At 44.0% G+C, this 19298-nt stretch overlaps 1 protein-coding gene across 1 annotated transcript in view; it reads right to left on the minus strand.

Moving 5' to 3' along the window:
- Positions 1-19298, minus strand: part of ERBB4 (erb-b2 receptor tyrosine kinase 4) — a 940185-nt gene that overhangs the window by 124669 nt on the left and 796218 nt on the right. The window contains exon 19 of the mRNA XM_029910528.1: positions 7799-7984. Coding sequence (XP_029766388.1) covers positions 7799-7984 — 186 coding nt within the window. The remainder of the gene's footprint in view (positions 1-7798; positions 7985-19298) is intronic.

The following is a 19298-nucleotide window of genomic DNA, read 5'->3' on the forward strand; positions in this document are numbered from 1 at the left end:
CTGGAACAACTGTGTGGTACGGGTACTGCTGCTCAATGAGAGCAAGTGTGACAGAATCAATGGTTACCACATATTAGCTATCCAATTTTTTACAAATATCCTTATTCCTATCACACGCAAGCCCTATATTAATATTCTCCAAGCATGCTAATAATTGTCAGGGTATGTCACGACCGGGACGTGGGCGATCTGACCTAGTGGTCAGAGCGGGAGTCATACCAAGTCAGATACCAGGAGGTTAAAGTCCGAGACAGGCCAGCGGGCCAACCAAGAGTCGAGTGTCAGGTGGCAGGCAGGGTCAGGTTACCAGGAAGTCAGGCTAGTGGAGAGGGAGCAGGAAGCACAAGGCACACAGTCCAGAGCATGGATAACTTTCTGTTCTTGTGCTGGGTTTAAATAGGGGCTGTGGACCAATCAGAATCCCCAGCATTCTGCCAATCAGCTCCCAGGCTGGGGTCTTCTATCTGAGTTCAGGTCCTATTCTGACACCACTTAGCAGATCCCTGAGGGGCAGGTTGAATCCTTTTAGCTCCACAGAGCCCTGTGGACCAGGGCTCAAGACCCCCAGTCCTTGACAGGACATTAATGTTTTTCACTGCCCCTCGGTAGGCCATAAAATAAATGTAATTATAATGGACCAGATTTCACCTCCATAAAATATCAGGGTTGGAAGGGACCTCAGGAGGTCATCTTGTCCAACCCCCTACTCAAAGCAGGACTAATCCCCAGACAGATTTTTGCCCCAGATCCCTAAATGGCCCCCTCAAGAATTGAACTCACAACCTTGGGTTTAGTAGGCTAATGCTCAAACCACTGAGCTATCCCTCCCCCAAAATAAAATCCCTAAATGGCCCCCTCAAGGATTGAACTCACAACCTGGGGTTTAGTAGGCTAATGCGCAAACCACTGAGCTATCCCTCCCCCAACTTATACTCCGCTTACACTCAGCAGCACCTCAAACCACAAGATATCACATTCACTTCAACAGAACCACTGAGGGAGTAAGGTACTAGTCGCTTTGAGTAACAATATCAGAATCTGGCCCAAAATAATGACACTCTATTTTGTGGCCTTACCTAGTGGCTGCAGACCCTGTATGAGTAAAAGCCTTTAGATAGTATTTTGCGCTACTTGCATGTGTTACTACAAAAAAAAAAAAAAAGTATGACTTCTACTCAAGCCTTAATAGGTTCAAGTAACAGCAAGCAAAGAGCTTCCACCAACTTGCTAGGAAGGATATTTGGCCTCTTGGTCAGCTGCTAGTCACTGTCCAAGGTTTCAAGTTCTGATGCAACATGGCACCTGTTTTTCATCTTGCTGAATTTGAATAATTTATTTGTCATTGTTAGGTACAACATGCTGTAACCTTAAGGACTTACAGCCAGATTTTAAAGGTATTTTGGTGCCTACACTTCCACTGAAATAAATAGGAGCAAAGCACTGAAACACCTTTAAAAATTGCGGCCTCTGTAATTTTACTAAAAAGCTTGTATGAAATGAGTGCCTATAAAAAAGACACTAAGTGCCTAAGAGCCAGATCTCTAAAGGTATTTAGGTGCTTAAAGATGCAGATATTTCACCTAGTGGGATTTTCAAAGTCAAGAGTTGAGAGTTAAGTGCCTAGGCACTTTTCAAAATCCCACTAAGCACCTATTTGCATTTTAGGTCCCTACAAACTTTTGAAAAATTGGCCCTCAGTCCATTTCTGGAATGACCAGTCCTAACATTTCAAGCCCTGTGAACATTTACTCCATCATACTTCTCAGGCAGGCCAAAAAGGGATTTGAAGAGCAAATAGCCAAAGACTCAAAAAGTTTAACAGCAACAAAATGTTTAAGTACATCTGAAGTAGGAAACCTGCCAAACAATCAGTGGGGCTACTGGATGATCCAGGTGCTAAAGGAACACTCAAGGAACATAAGGTCACTGCAGAGAAGTTATATGAATTATTTGCATCGGCCTTCACTGTAGAGGATATGCGGGAGATTCCCACACCTGAGCCATTCTTTTTAGGTGACCAATCTGAGGGACTGTCCCCGATTGAGGTGTTAACAGAGGAAGTTTTAGAACAAATTCATAAACCAAAGAATAATAAGTCACCAGGACCAGATGGTATTCATCCAAGCGTTCTGAAGGAACTCAAATATGAAATTGCAGAATTACTATCTGTGGTATGTAACCTATTATCTAAATCAACTTCTGTACCAGATGATTAGAGGATAGCTAATGTGACACCATTTTTTTAAAAAGGCTCCAGAGGTGATCCTGGCAATTACAGGCCAGGAAGCCTAACTTCAGCACCAGGCAAATTGGTTGAAACTATATTAAAGAACAAAAATGATCAGACTTAGATGAACATGATTGTTGGGGAAGAGTCAACCTGGCTTTTGTAAATGGAAATCATGCCTCACCAATCTATTAGAATTCATTGAGGGGTTAAGCAAATGTGGACAAGGGTGACCCAGTGGATATAGCGTACTTGGACTTTCAGAAAGCCTTTGACAAGGTTACACACCCAAGGCTCTTAGGCAAAGTAAGCAATCGTGGGATAAGAGTGATCAGTAACTGGTTAAAAACAGAAAACAAAGGGTAGGAATAAATGGTCAGTTTTCAGAATGAAGTTGGCTAAATAGCAGTGTCCCCCAGGGATCTGCACCGGGACCAGTCTTTTCAACATATTCATAAATGATCTGGAGGATAGGTCCATCAATGGCTATTAGCCAAGATTGTCAGCATTTCAACCTGATGCTCGGAGTGTCCCTAGCCTCTGTTTGCCAAAAGCTGGGAATGGGTGACCTGGGACAAATCACTTGATGATTACCCGTTCTGTTCATTCGCTCCGAATCACCTGGCATTGGCCACTGTCGGAAGACTGGATACTGGGCTAGATGGACCTTTGTTCTGACCCAATATGGCCATTCTTAGGTTCTCAGAGACTACTAAACTGGCCACTCTGGCTCACCTTGGGTGGTTCTTACTGTGTGAGTAATGGTGGCAGACTTACTACTTTGTTGCACTTCAGTTTCTTCAGTAAAGTCAATGACAGCTGAACCCTCAAGCCAATATAATGTTTAGCAATTAGAACGCTGGGCTAAAAGGCAAAGCTTCAGTTCCTAAGTGAGACACCTGAACATGATTAATCTACTGTGTATCCCACGAAGCACTGGAGGAACTTCGTGTTTCTGTAGACTAGGAGGCTGGTATTCACATAGCTTTGGCTACCGCCTAATGGCCATATTTTATTTAGAATACATGAAGTTGCTGTGCTTCTGTCACTTTCATCTTTGGAATAAGAAGTTAAACTGCTGGAAAGAAAGTACCATTAGTCTACATTGATCTAATAATCAAAATAAATTATACACCGTCCATGCAAGCAAAGAAATTCAGCTAAGCTCTCATTCACCTGGAAGTGGAAAATACTTAATAACCACCCTATAGTCAACTGTCAAAGAAGATCACCGGAGACATATTGACCTTGGCAACCAGGCCTAGTTCCATTCTAGCTTTTGCATCTACTTATAAGAAAATACAGAGAGCTGGAAGTGAGCACCCAGGCAACATTAGTTAACTCTGAAGCAACACCTTCAGTACAAAACAGCCTGCATAATGCCAGACAGAGAAAGACAGTGGGAATAGTGCATATTGCAGTCATGGTAATTTGTTTTTAAATCATTCCCAAAAACAACCCTACCCCCAAAAATAAAGGCTCTCCCACCTCCTTCATCTCTGTTCTTGCTAGAGAAAATGGTCTTCAAAACCAGACGGGATGAAAAAGGGTACACATCATGAAAGGCAGACCTTAGAAGCCACCTTAGGCATCTGAGCATGTATCTAGGACAGGGGTTCTCAAAGTTTGAGAACCACTGATCTAGGAGGTCACTGAACATTCTTTGGGTCTTGTTACACCCGACTGGAATTTTGGTAGCCTTCAGAAAGACACAATAAAGCTTTTCAACATGCCTAAAAAGTGAGAGGTTGAGAGAAATTCCCATGCCCAGAAGGAGCGTGCAAACTGAACGGTGAGTTCTCCGTGGATATAGATTCTCAGAAGGTAAAGCATTTCACTCAGCTATCTAGTAAAAACTGTAGTTCGATGCAACAGCCTGTTTCAGCATTCACTCCACTGACAACTTGGCTATTCGAAGGCAAACTGAATCTCTCTATTTTCAGAATGCCAACTGATTCCCGTGATCATTAAAGGTGACAGATGAGTGGCACAGTGACACTGCTATTCTCCTGTCCTTGGGATCAATGTTGCTCATTTATTCCATTTTTTGGACTAAGGGTAGTCCCTCTGCTGTGCTCCAAAAGACTCTTTTCATCATCATTACACCCAAACATTTGTCCATACTCTGCCTTTAAACGATGGACAGCCTTGTCTAAGACCAGAAGGGACCATCTACCTCTGACCTCCTGCACGTCACAAGCCACTAACCTCCATCCAGTTATCACTGTATTTAACCCAATAACCTAGATTAGACTGAACTATTTTGTGCCACAGGCCGAGAATAGGAAGAATTGAGACGCACCAATGGCAGAGAATTGATTTGGTGAGACACACCCAGATCACGTGAGAGCTGCAAGGAAAGGTGTCTGGGAATTTCCATTGGGGAGTGCCATGTGATGCAGAGATAATGCTATGCAACATTAGCATGTGCTAGGGGTCAGAACCATCCCACACACTATTTCTTCTCTTCTGTTGATTACACACTCAGGGCTTGCTTGCACTTGACCTTTGTGCACATGTGCTCATGGTGACCCTTTCCCCCCATGAACTTTCTACTCAAAAGCCAGGCACAATCAGAACCTTTGAGCTCAAGAAAGCATTTAAACGCTCAGCAGTTTACCCATCACGTTTTTTTTTTGCCACACCAGCATTGTGCAGTAGCATTCAACATTTGTGCAAACCTTCCCAACTAAACGAGCCATCTCATCACTACGTACCATAGAAATGCACTGGTAAGCTAGCACCAGCAGAATGGGGAACATCCCATGAAATAGGTATGAGTCTCCTGCTCTCAGTCCTCTTGCAAACCAATAGTGATCCCCGCACGGAAAGCAAGGCAGGCAAAATAAAGGGAGATGCACATTAAGCAACTAAGAGGAGGCAAATCCAATTAAGCTGTGACTACAAAGCACTAAAAGGGCAACTATGTCTAGCACGCGATATGCAGCTTCAAGAAAAACAGCTGCTCATAACAGTTTCCCTTGTGAGGAGCCAAGCAGATGACCCTGATGCTGTAACACAAGGCCAAATTAAAATTAACCATATGCCAGTGCAATGTGGAGAAAGACGGATTAATTAAACTTTGCTTCTTCTCCTCATTAATAGGCCACCTTTCGTTCCGGGGAATTTCCCTCCCTCTTCCTCATGGCTCATCTGTTAATATTACGCATTTGGTCTACCATTCCTTGGAGTGCTGGAAAGCCTAATCGCTCGGTTTTAAGTACTTGTAATGCCTCACCTCCTTCTCTCACCATACACACACACACCAAGAAAAGCTTAAGGCTACAATTTTCAAACCAAGTGCCTGAATCCACCCAGAATCCCATCAATAAGGGGCGTCAATTTTGAATGAATTCCTTTCGGAAGTGCTGAGTGTCTGGCAGCACCCTCTGCTACTGATCACTGCCGTTCTGCTTCAGCTCCAGCATGGAATCAGTCTATCCCTACATAGCTATTACAGAGTAATAGATTTGGTCTCAATAAGTCCATTAATGGCTATTAGCCAGGATGGGTAAGGAAGGGTGTCCTTAGCCTCTGTTTGTCAGAGGGTGGAGATGGATGGCAAGTGAGAGATCACTTGATCATTACCTGTTAGGTTCACTCCCTCTGGGGCACCTGGCATTGGCCACCGTCAGTAGACAGGATACTAGGCTGGATGGACCTTTGGTCTGACCCAGTATGGCCGTTCTTATGTTCTTAATATACACTGCACAACCAGGTAGTAGTGTAGCATTTGAAACCAAAGGCAGGTTATCTTTATGCGTATGGTACCAAGTAAGGGTTTTGTCATAAATAATAACCACCATCAATAATCAAGAGAGTGGAGAGCAGATGAAAAAGAGGAAGAGCTGAGGAAGAGGATGAGAAGAGAAAAACATATGCTCTCCCATCCTCATGCTGAAACCACTTCTGGGTATGCCCCTTCCCATACCCAGAGATGGGCACCTACCCAGTTACCGGCCCCAGCCTGCTGTACAGCTTCTGCTGCATTAGCATCATGGATGCTGCCATATCTAAACATAATGTAGGGGGGGAGGGATAGCTCAGTGGTTTGAGCATTGGCCTGCGAAACCCACGGTTGTGAGTTCAATCCTTGAGGGGGCCTCTTAGGGATCTGGGGCAAAATCAGTACTTGGTCCTGCTAGTGAAGGCAGGGGGCTGGACTCAATGACCTTTCAAGGTCCTTTCCAGTTCTAGGAGAAAGGACATCTCCTTTAATTAATTTATTTTTTTTATTTATACCTCTACATATTTTTGCCTATTTGTCTTCCTCCCTGCCCCCATCTACAGCTTTGATGCAACATGAAAACATGTATTAAATATTAATTACATGGTATCTCTTTGGATTAGCCTCCCACACCCAGCATTAAGGTAATTTCATCCATTGTCAAGGTACCTGAAAATGCCAATGAAAAATGATGGAATCTCTAGTCCTGGAAAAATGAGGAATCCTTGAAGAGGGCAAGAGGACTGCCTTTGTGTTCTGCCCCTCATAGGGATACAGGCAGAAGGGCAAAGAAGGGCCTGTTTGAACCCTCAGACATCTTTCCCTTCTGGCACACAAATGCAGGGCTGGATTTTGCATTGGACAACTTCATTGGTGCTTCACTTTCATAAGCATAATATTCACTTGTTAAAACAAAAAGCAAAAAATCTCCACAACAATATTTTTGTGATGACTTCCCCCTGGTGTGACACATTGGGGATTGAATGTAGGCCCCCCAGTGCTAAAGCTGCTACAACTTGAGCTAAGAGCCAGGACTTGTTAACAGCTGCTATAGCAGATTCCTACCCTCGCAGATTGGGCACCAAGGATAATCTGTAACATGCACTCACGTGGGAGTTACTAACATTTTCTGTTCTGTTGTGAAAAAGTTACTTTTAAATAATTGTACAAGTAGTTAGCGCCTGATTCAGAGTCAGTCTCACACACACACAGTAAAGTCCTTTCATACCCCTCTGGTTGCCATATGTGCAAGAGAGATACCACCCTGGTAGTGTACAATGGATGCAAATTGTAGTCCCTTAACACTTCCAAATCTTTTCATTCATCGTGACCTGATACCTAAAAAAGTGATTCCTAAGCATGCCATTAAATACCAACTTATTTGTGGCAACAAGTTCATGAACAACACACTACTGTGTAAGGAGTATATTAAGGCTGGATTTAAGGTCTACTGTTAGTACCTCTCAATTGACGCTCTTTGAGCAATCAAGAACACATCTGAACTCTGAAGGCGTCATTCTTACTTACTGAAGCAGCAGCAGAAGAGGTTGCATAATCATTCTGTGCCAGGACTCGGATCAAGGGAAGAGGAGGCCTTTCCTCTTCAAATCTTCCAAAACCCCACAGTAAAAAAACGCTTTGTATATGGGGCTGAGTCCGATTGTTACCTCACCAGTATGTATTGTATTATTGCACGGAGGTAATTAGAAAGATCACCAAACTGCCTTAGAAGAATAGATTTTCCTCTCTTGTTTTCTGCATAGGAATGGGTACTGCTGACTTTCAGAAACGGCCGTGTTCATTTGTTTAATCCTGGAAACATCCAAAAAACGGAAGGACCTTACCTTGGCTATCTGGACACACCAGTTCAGCAGGAGCTGCGAGCCAATGTTATCCTTGTGTTCGTGAACATAGTCCAACAAGCAGCCATGGGGCATCAGCTGAGTGACGAGCTGTATGGTAGGGCTCAAGCAGACGCCCAGTAATCGCACCAGGTGTGGATGATCCATGCTTGCCATGATAAGAGCTTCCTGTAACAACAAAAACATCCCAAATCCATCATTGCATTCAAAGGTTCCATTCACTGCAGCTTCACGGCTCCCCACACGCTATCAAAAGGGATTTGGTGTCCCCTGAAGTACAATAAAGGTTCACACTATCTTCCCGTTGTGATGAGATCGCACAAGCTACTCTTCAGCAAGGTCCAAATGGATGTCATTTATGTTACACAAGGCTAAACAATGGGCCTGGGCATCAGCTGCTGTAAAGCCGCATTGCTCCACTGACAGCTGTTCGGGAAAATCTGCCCTGCCCTACACCACCTCTTGCTGAGACAGCCCCCTGAGGAGGTAACAGTGGTGTAGCTGATCATATTCATAGCATGAAATCTCTTTCTCCTTAAGAGACGTAGCTATTAATACCTATTTCCTTGCATCTTTCCCAAAACGTGCTTGGCATTAAGCAACTGTTATAGCAATGGTCCCCAAACTTTTGAGGGTCACGCCCCCTTCCCCCTGTCTGCATCACCCACAGCCCCCGGAGCCAAAGCCTGGAGTGGGGCCATGGCTCGGGGGTCGAGGAGAGAAGAGCATGGACAGGGGTAAGGGGGCCGAGGCTGGGGGTGGGGCTGAGAACAGAGCCACGGCCAGGGGCTGAGGCTGGGGCCAGGTCCACAGCCGGGCCAGAGTGGGGACCAGCAGCTGGACCCCTGGCTGGGTGCAGAGCCATGCCGAGGCTGGGGACAGGGTCAGGTGCAGGGCCATGGCCGAGCCGCAGCACAGCTGGGTTTGTGGCGGGGCTGGGTGGTGCTCCCTCCCTGCCCCCCATGTGGGCTAGCCAAGGCCCACTGTGCCCCCCAAACCTGCCTCCATACCCTCCCAGGGGTTTGGCTGCCCCCAGCAGCCCAAAAAAAAAAAAAAGCCGCGATCGTGATCTGCGGCGGCAATTTGGCGGGAGGTCCTTTGCTCCAAGCTGGAGTGAGGGACCGTCCGCCGAATTGCCGCCGAACAGCAGGACGTGCCGCCCCTCTCCGGAGTGGCCGCCCCAAGCACCTGCTTGGTAAGCTGGTGCCTGGAGCCAGCCCTGTAGGGAGCACATCCCACAGTTTGATGACCTCTGCATTATAGTGTAAGAACCAGACTTTGCAGCTCTTAGTCCTAGCACTACACGAGTCCTGGGGCTCGATCCTACACGATGTTGACCATTCCAGACCCAGCAAAGTGCTAAAAGCACACAGTGAAAGCTAAGCCTCTGGTGAAGGGCTTTGTAGGATGATGGCCAGACTGCTCAGCACACTGCAGGATCTAGCCTATAATGTAGCTAACTGATAGTAATGGGAATTTTCCCTAATTCAAAGTTCATTTTTTATTTCATGCCTTGGACTGGGACAGAGAAGATTTTTAAATGGGCCTAAGTGAATTAGGCTCACAAATCTCATCAAAATTCATTGGGACTTGTGTTCCTAAGGCACTGAGACTCTTGAAAAATCTTACTCCTGGGTTCAATTCCTAGCTCTTCCACAGCCTTCCTGTATGACCTTGGGGCCAATCGCTTAATTTCTCCATGCCTTAGATCCCCAGCTATAAAACGGGGATAATAACCCTTCCTGTCTCCCACCCTTTGTCTTCTCCAGACCTGTCTTTGGGACAGGACCGGTCTCTTGCTACCTGTCTGCATAGCACAACGGGGGGCCCGGTCTGAGCCGAGGCCTTTAAATGTTACTGTAATAATGCTGCTAGTAAGGGCTGCAAGACTTGGCTCTATACACTCAGTCCTTACTCCGGAATCTCCCAGTGACTGCAAGTCCTGCAGGATCAGACACCAAAGTCTGCAGCTATAATTCAACTGCAAATCTTCACTTACAGCAAAGCTGCCACCACCAAGCAGGCAGCTTTCAGAAGAGGCAAGGGGAAAAGCCCCTCTGATTTACTGAGCTCTGCCTTTCCGTGGCAATCATTTCACTGAGGCAAAGGAACACTGAAAAGCGAGATGGAAATGGGGTTTTGTGAAGCTCTTTTGGTTTTCTCCCCCCAAAAAGCTGTGCAATGTATAACTGACAACTTAAAGAATAACAGCAATAATAATATCACACAAAGAGAGGATGACAAAACCTTAGCATCAGAAAAACACAACAATAAAGAGAAGTCTCATAAAAGTTTTTTTCCCCCCATTTTTTAAAAAAAAAAGTCCTGGCAAGGAGGTTGGGTTTGTATTAAAGAAAATTGTTCATCACAGTACAAAGAGTATTTGAAACCAAATTGTGGAGTATTTGCATAATAGTTCTCTTTTTTCAAAAAAGAAAAGATGAACAAGACACTAATTGTAGGTTTTATTTTTTTCCCCATAAAGAAGATAGCAGATGGCCTCAGATTTTTCTCCTTTTTCTTTTGAAATGTATGTGAAGAAAAAAACAACACCAACCCAACACCGAACTAGTCAGTGGGGCATTTTGGAGGAGGGGTGTGAGGGAGATCCTAATGCAACAAATGATATGGGGGGAGTTTGGCTTAAGCAATTTGCTCCATGTTAAAATTAATACAGAGCTCTGTTTCCCGACTCTATATGGGGTCTCCTAGATGCAATTTTAGCCTCTCTTCTGCTGTCGCTAGAAAATGTCACTGAAGGCCGCCAGACTAAATACATGTTGACAGGTGCATTATCCATTTTCGCGAAACAAAATTACTTTGCCTTTCTTTTTCTTTATTACCCCGTATATTTTCTCCTGGAGTTGCACCAGGGGGAAATCTCCCCCCACACGCCCCTGGCTTTGGGTAACGTAACAGGTGTTTCTCTAGCGCCTTTGAAGTGGGAGCATTTTTCTTTATATTGAGAACAGATTAGAACATAGCCATTTTTTTTTCTTTTTTGGCCCACCATGGACAAGGAGGGCATGGACAAAAAGGCTTTGAAGCATCTCTCCTATTAGTCTCTAGCCACATACCATTTGTAACTCTATTTGAGTCTAAAGGGAAGACGTTTCTGTACAATAATAAAAATAAGCACTGCCATTTGTCACATCCTGGTATTATTAGGAAGTTCATGTTTCCTCACGAGTTTTGGACAGAGGTCCTGGAAAAAAGTGGTATTTTTTATAAACTCTTAAGGACTGCTCTGTATTAAATTAAGGCTTGTAATGTAGCAGAGAGCAGCAACACCTTCACTACAGCTCTAGACCATTCATCTACAAGGGATATTAATTTTGCATGAATCCTGACTTCACACAAATTTCTTCATTGGTAAAATTAGTGCTATTTGTATTACATTAGCATCTATAGGACCCAGCTGAGATCAGGACCCCAATGTGTCAGGTACTGTACACACATATAGACCCTAACTGGAACGGTTTATAATCTAAATAGACAAGACAGACAAACAACAACAAGAAGGAGGTAGTATGATTTTCAAAACCACCTTATTGACTTGGGAGCCTGAGTCCCATTTTCAAAAGCAATTTGGGCACATCAGGGCTGTAGTAATATTTGGGCTTACATATTTATCCTACCTGTAACCTCCGCTGTAAAAAGTGAGTGAAATTGTCACAATAACCTGTTACAGAAAATTGTTTAAGACAAGATGTCAGGAGACAGAAAAACTGAATTATTTTAAACCAAAAGGGTTTTACGGATACAGCTCAAGGACTGTCTGAGGATTATGCTTGGTAAACAAGACCAAAAGCCAATGAAACAAAATTGGTGTGTTGGGAATTAGGCTGCTTGGTGGTCAAAATAATAAGAGGGTGGGCTATTCTGCCCATCACTCCCTTTTGGGGTTCTTAGCAGGAAAAGACTTTGGGGAAAATTAGCTGGAAAAGGAACTGTCTGCCAGCAACTGTTGCAGCAAGTTTTATCATCATGGCTGCTGGATACCATCATAGAATCATAGAAGATTAGGGTTGGAAGAGACCTCAGGAGGTCATCTAGTCCAACCCCCTGCTCAAAGCAGGACCAACACCAACACCCTCAACATCTCCTCGGAGCCTGGACCTCCTACACACTCATCCTGAGGGATGTCTTCACCAAATTGGGCCAAACAGATGAAACCACTCCCTCCACTAGTGCTGACTACATTCTTCAGCACCACTCGAGATAATGAGATTTTGGCTTCCCCCACCCCTCTGTGTCCTTTTCCTTCCTCACCTTACATATTTTCTTCCTTCTCTCTCTCCTTTTGCCTTCTGTTTAATAAGAGTCTGGGTCAGCTGGCCAGGACTGCATATGCTGTTATACTGATGTCAGCCTATGACCAGAGAGGCAACTAAGAGCAATGCCCTAAGCAACCTAATGCTGGTACAAGTTTGCCAGTTCTCGGAGGGGCTGGTAAGACCACGTGCTGGGCCTGTGTTTTCCAGCCATGAGGTTGCAAGTGAAAGTCAACTTCAGAGGAAGAAGCTGCATTTTTATTTGCTTTGCTGTTCTTTTCTCTCCCTTCCTGTATATGTGTTTGTCTTGTTTTCTAGAAAATGGGATTGGACTTTAACAACAACAGCAATGACAGCTCCAGCCCATCTCAACTAACATCCTCTCTCTTTGCTATTACCATCAGTTATTACCATCTAAAAGACAGTCAAACAAGGGTTTTTTTCCCTTCCAAAAATACTCTCTCCAGCAAAGGGAAAGGGAACAGGATGTTAAAATGACAGGCTTATTTAATACTTACAGTGTTGTAGCTGTGCTGGTCCCAGGATATTAGAGACACAAAGTGGGCGAGGTAATATCTTTCATTGGACCAACTTCTGTGGTGAGAAAGACAAGACTTTGCGATACACAGAGATAGACCTGAAGAAGAGCTCTGTGTAGCTCAAAAGCTTGTCTCTCTCATCAACAGAAGCTGGCCTAATAAAAGATCTTACCTCTCCCATCTTGTCTCTTTATTTCAGGGGTTCTCAACTTTTTTCTTTCTGAGGCCCCTGACAACACGCTATATAAACTCCATGGCCCACCTGTGCCACAACAGCTGTTTTTCTCCATATAAAAGCCAGGGCTGGCATTAAGGGGTAGGAAACAGGGAAATTGCCCGGAGCTCCATGCCACCTCGGGCACCGTGAAGCTAAGTTGCTCAGGCTTTGGCTTCAGCCCTGGGTGTTGGGGCTTGGTGCCCCATGCTGCAGTCCTGCGCGGCTGGGCTTCAGCGTTCTGCTCTGGGCTCTAGCGAGTCTAACGCCAGCTATGTTTGGTGGACCCCCCTGAAATCTGCTTGTGGCCCACTAGGGGGCTCTGGACCCCTGGTTGAGAACCACTGCTTTATTTAGTACTTTACATTTCAAATCCTTTAACTATTTTTCCCTTCTTTTTTGTATCTTTAATACAGGGTTAAAAGGATTTTTAATGGTGCATTTGCCATGACAATAAGCAGGTTGAGGTCTCTGTATATCAAACCCTGAACCTTACTTAAAACTGTTTGATGTTGGACAGTGACTGGGCTAAGTCAGTACCTTTAACTCTTTGGACCCATATATTTAATCTACATTAACACAACAGGGCCAAGGGCCAGATTTTCAGTTTTCAAAGGTACCTAAATGCACCTAAATGCAGATAGGGATTTTCAGAAGCACCTAACCAGGTTAGACACCTAACTCCACCAGGGGGATTTTCAAAATGCCTCTGGAAAATCCCAGTAGGTGTCTAAATAACTTTTGAAGATCTGGCCACTAGATCCCATTGACGGTCAGTGAGACTTAGGATCCTGAGTCACTGAGGTGGTTTTGAAAATTTTACCCATCCTCCCCATTTTACAGATGGGCAACTGACGGACAGAGAGACGCAATAATTACGGACGGCGACACAGGGAGTCTACAGCAGAGTTGGCATTTTGGAGGCAGATCACCAGAATCCCAAACTAACCACAAGATATAACCGCTCTCTCTCCCACTAAGACAAAACATATGTTTCCAACTTAAAGAAAAAGCAGGGAAAGAAGAGGACAAAACATTTGATCTCAATAATGTCATTGCTTATGTCAGAATTTGAGGAATGACAGGACTGTGGATGTGTTATAGTCCATTGGACACTAATTCACTATTAGACCAAAACAACAGACCATTTACAGTGACAAGAAGTCTCACCTGGGGCTCTTAGTCCACCAGAAGAGGGATTGACCTAGCCAGACCAAATCTATGGTTCGGTGATGGTGGGTGAAGAAAGACCTCCCTTCAGTAAATGGCTATTTGCTCAGGTACCTGGCAGCAATGATGTTGTACTGCATCAGCCTCATCCCAGGGAGAATGCCAAGCGACTTTAATTAAGCATTCTATTTTTCATTTAGTATTCTGATGTCCACGTAGGGTGTTTCATATAAAGAAATCATCTGTCATGTTGCTCATTCGTAGCCTCTCTCCTCTTTTTTTTTTAATGAATTTAATTATTGTCGCCAGATATATTAAACTCAACTCTGATTTATGTACACAGCCTAAATCGAAAACTAATGTCAATTTTATATTAATGTTCAACACTGATCCCAATGTTAAGGCCATTTAGTAAGATGACGACATACCCAATGAGGAGGACGGTTGTGTAGATACCACTGGCGAGTAAAAATATGTCTGTGCTGGGTGGGCATGTAGCCAAATTGAGGACTAAGGGTGAGATTTTAAATATGCCTATGGGATTTAGGCACTCTAACAACATTGAGGTTCACTGGGAGTTGGGCACCTAACTCCCAAATTCTAGCTAAAATGGTTTCTGGACCCAGCCACACGGGGCAGACAAGCCAGGTTCAAAATTGTTTTAACCTAAACCATGTAACTTGACAAGTTCAGCACAGACAGGGCCACTGTGTTCCATCTCCCTCATGAAGAAAGAGGAGAACAGAGATGTGAGCAGGAAGCATTCCCCTCTGCTCTGAGTAAAAACTGCACAGACAAGTTATAAGGCAACATTGAACTTATCCTTTTTCTGGCGGGTGGCTTTCTTGGTGAAATAATAATTGACAACTGACCACGAATATCAGCCTAGCTGCTCCTAAGGTTTCCTGTGGCACCCCCTGGTTTCTCACCTTAGTTTCCTCTCACTGCAGGGTCAGGCCCACCTCTTCTATAAACAGGTGGGAGTTAACAACTTCACCAGCCACCAAGAGTCTACAGAATGTATTCAAGCTGCTTTATGCAGGGTTCTAATTCCTATCCATGTAGCATGTCCTCAGAAGAGCCCCACACCCCAACAAGGGGTTGTAGACCCTGTCACCCTCTCACAAGAGATTTGATCACTCTGACCCATAAACCAATTACAGAACCACAGAATAGGGGTCCAGTGTATTACTTATTACTTTCCCATAAAGGGCCTGATTATGACTCCCAAGAGCCCGAACCATGTTGGATAGGACAAGGAGATGCACCTCATGCATGATTGGTGCCCGGATGCAGGTAAGCTCCTGAACTCTGATATGAATGCTGAGTGAGTTTTTCACACATTGCAAAGAGGTAGCCAGTGCTCCTCCAAATGCAGCCTTCCTAGTGCATGGGGTGGAGGGGCCTTTACCCACACAGCAATGCCTTCTGCGGGGCTCGTCAGATGATGCCTGCCCTCCTGAACCAAAGGAGGAGGAACATTTTCCCCATTCTAGAGCACTCTCACAAGGACAAGCTTCATTTAGTCCAGAGTGCTTAGATAAGCTCTACTTCCCTGAGCAAGTGAAGTACGTGGCTCTTGGAGTCAACGTTTTTCCTGTCAATGTCCTACAAACTGGGGAAAAAACATTAGCATGCTGCTAATATGGGTCACCCCAAGCAGAGAGAAGCACATATTGTGATGATGCCAAAGTTCTGTATAAAAGCGGTCTTGAAGACAGGTCATAACAGCAATTTAAAAACAAATAAATCTCAGGTTGATCAATAAAATCAAACTATCCAAAGTTGCTCATGAGAGGAAAAGCTAGAAGCAAGTATCTCTCTTGTACTAGGTAGAACACTGTAAAGAATACCTAGAGGCAAACACTGGAAGAATACAATTCCATTCATTTGATTCCAGCAGCATAACATTCAGAACTGGTGCCATATATAAATATCCCAGAGCTTTTAGAAACACTGAACTATGGAACTATACATTGTACGTCGTCCTCAGAAAACAACACTACGGCCATTTTGCATTGCTATTATACTTTCCCTGGAGAGAGCTCGCAGCACTTTATAAACAATCAAAACCTCATAATAGCCTGTCAGGGAGTGTGACAGCTCTTTAAGGGAGGTGGGTTTAGCCTTGCCTCTGCCTAATTGTCTCTCTCCCCGGTGATGGGTTTGAGGCCAGGGATTTAGGTGGTAGCCTGAAGCTCAGATAGTCCTCAGATCAAAGGCCAGCAAACAGCTCAGTTAGGGAGAGACTTGCAGGGAGAAGGCGGCTTCCCACAGGAGATCCAGGGTCTGAGGGAAGGTGCTGAAGGGACACTCTCCACACCAGCTATTTGGAAGGCCTGGCTGGCAAATACCTGCTTTGTGAGCAGAGACCAAACACCAATGTGGGAGAGGCGAATAAAAGTACCTGGTGTTTTTGGACTGTTCTTGTTTTGAAAAACAAACCGATCCCTGAAGAAAGGGACTGGAATTCTGCTGCCGTTGGGAGCTTTATATTTGATGCACTGGCCAGTGAGTAGGCCCCACTGTCTTACAGACCTTTGTCTGGTAACAGTTCAGTATTACTCCTATTTTACATGTAGGTAATCTGAGCATAGACACCCCCCTTGGCCAGGTCCCCAGCTGGTGTAAATTGTAACTCCATCGATTTCAAATGAGCTACGGTATTTCACCTATTTTAAGGATCTGGCCCAGAAAGAGGTTAAGTGATTTGCCCAAGGTCACCCAGGAAGTCTGTGGCAGAACTGGGAATGGCACCTAGATCTTCAGAATCTCAGCACCGTGTTTTAATGACAGGCCTGTCCCACAGAAGAAGGTACAGTAATTTTGGTGGGTGAGGTTGAGAATCCTATACAGCAGTCTGTGGTATTTCATTCCCTTTGGGAGGGGAAAAAATAATATTTTTATTTTGTTCTAGACTCTCATTGCCAGTTCTCCTCTGCTTGTTTACTTACCACTTCCCTAGCATGACTCCTTATTGCAAAATATGTTTAGAGGATTTTCAACTGGATGACAGCATGAATAAAACTCCAGCTGTGCTAACCTTTAGCAGCATTTCTGACTACCTTGACAACCACCGCACAAACCTGTGGGCCCAGCTTATTTCACACTGCAACAGCCAGAGTCAATATTTTGGCACAGAGAATACTGGCACCTTCATTTGCATATATGAAGATATGCTTTTGACCTGTGCCTGTGCTGTTTTCAGATCAGCGTAGCGATCACAGGTAGAACTGAATCCACCACAAATGTGAGTCAAGTGTTCCAGCTGGGAGTTTACAAATTGCCATTGATTGCATTACACAACAGCAGGACTAGTTAAATTAGACCTTCTCCTAAAAGTGTCACACTACAGTGGCTTACATGCATCAGCTTTCCAGATCATTGAGCCCAACTTTCAGACGATTATGTGAAAGACTAACTAGAATCAAACTTTAACAACAGCGAGACCCATGCTCAAACATGATCAAGTCCGTCAGCCCAGACACAGCATAGAGGCTCATGGTTTCCTAGCCAAAGATCATGGGTTCGATTCCCACAGACCACCCAACTAAGGCTGGTGTTACAAATCATGGCCCCTATGGGGAGTTGAACTGCTAGGGACCTCTGAAGCTCAGGACAATAATCCAGATTTAACACACTGAAGTTAAGCAGTTTTACATTCAATTTCAGCCCCCGCAATAATGCGACAAGATGGAAATTTGACCTACTGTTATGCTCTGCAAGCTTCTGGGTTTCACTTTGATACAGCAAAATCTTGCGAAGGAAGTGAAACATTTTGCAGATTTTTTCCTCATGTAAAATTGTATGCATGGCTGTTCTGAAAAGTTCACAAACTTACGGGCAAAGGGTTTTCTTTCAGGTTGTGAAATAAACCATTACTTCCAGAAAAAAAATTGAGAAAGACAATTGCTTTTGGTTTTGATTGGTGAGAACTACCTAGTGCTAATAGCAAAAAACTTTCAAAAGTACATTGTCCAAAAACATTACTCTTTGTCATCATTACCACAACAGGACAAAAACAAATCATAATTGACCAGTTAATAACTATTTTCATAGTTTTAGCTGTAAACCCCTTTCAGCAGCAGAGAGTTACTGCTTTATTTGTTTGTTTGTTTTTAATGTAAGAAGAGAGATGAGAGTGTCTCAATGGAAAACATTCGTCAAGTTCTCAGTCCTTTTGAAGAGTCTTGGGATGTTACTTTGAAAAAGTCACATTCAGGTAATTTTCTCACACCACAGGAAAGCTTGACCTTATGACCAGATACTTAAAAGCTCTGTTTTTTTAATGCCACAATTAAAGTTATCAATTATATTATCAATATTAAAACTAAAAAAATTGGGGTGGGGTGGGGGGGGGGAACTGAATATACTTATTGCCTTAGCACATTGCTTCATGTCTTGCATCTGAGGCCTGGTCTACACTAACCCCCCAATTCGAACTAAGATACGCAACTTCAGCTACATGAATAACGTAGCTGAAGTCGACGTACCTTTGTTCGAACTTACCGCGGTCCAGACGTGGCAGGCAGGATCCCCCGTCGACTCCGCGTACTCCTCTCACCGAGCAGGAGTACCGGAGTCGACGGCGAGCACTTCTGGGTTCGATTTATCGCGTCCAGACAAGAAGCGATAAATCGAACCCAGAAGTTCGATTGCTTGCCACCGAACCAGCAGGTAAGTATAGACGTACCCTGAGAAATCAAAACTGACTTCACAGTTTCACTTTGGGTTCTAGACAATTTCATTTTCAGGTTCTCGCACACTGTCACAAGAATGGTTTCAGAGTGGCAGCTGTGTTAGTCTATATCCGCAAAAAGAACAGGAGTACTTGTGGCACTTTACAGACTAACAAATTTATTTGAGCATAATCTTTCATGGGCTACAGCCCACTTCATCAGATGCTTAGACTGGAACATACAGCAAGAAGATATTTATACACACAGAGAACATGAAAAGGTGGAAGTAGCCATACCAACTGTAAGAGGCCAATCAATTGAGATGAGTTTTGAAGTGATAGTCAAGAAACCATAGAAGTTATGAGGATACTTAACATGGGGAAATAGATTCAATTAGTGTAATGACCCAGAAGAATGTCATATTTGTGTTGCAAACATTGCAGGGGAAGGTTTAAGTGTAAACAAATAATGGTTTTCAATGGAATTTAAAAAAAAAATCATGGAAATATTTTTTCTGAAATTTAAAGGTTCTAAAGTTTAAGCCCTCCATTTTTTTTACCAGTTCAAATATTGGTTTTATTGAACCATGAAGACAAGATGCCAGAA

This window comes from Terrapene carolina, unplaced genomic scaffold, assembly GCF_002925995.2.
Source record: "Terrapene carolina triunguis isolate 2854851 unplaced genomic scaffold, T_m_triunguis-2.0 Scaffold62, whole genome shotgun sequence".
In the NCBI taxonomy this organism is placed as follows: Eukaryota; Metazoa; Chordata; order Testudines; family Emydidae; genus Terrapene; species Terrapene triunguis.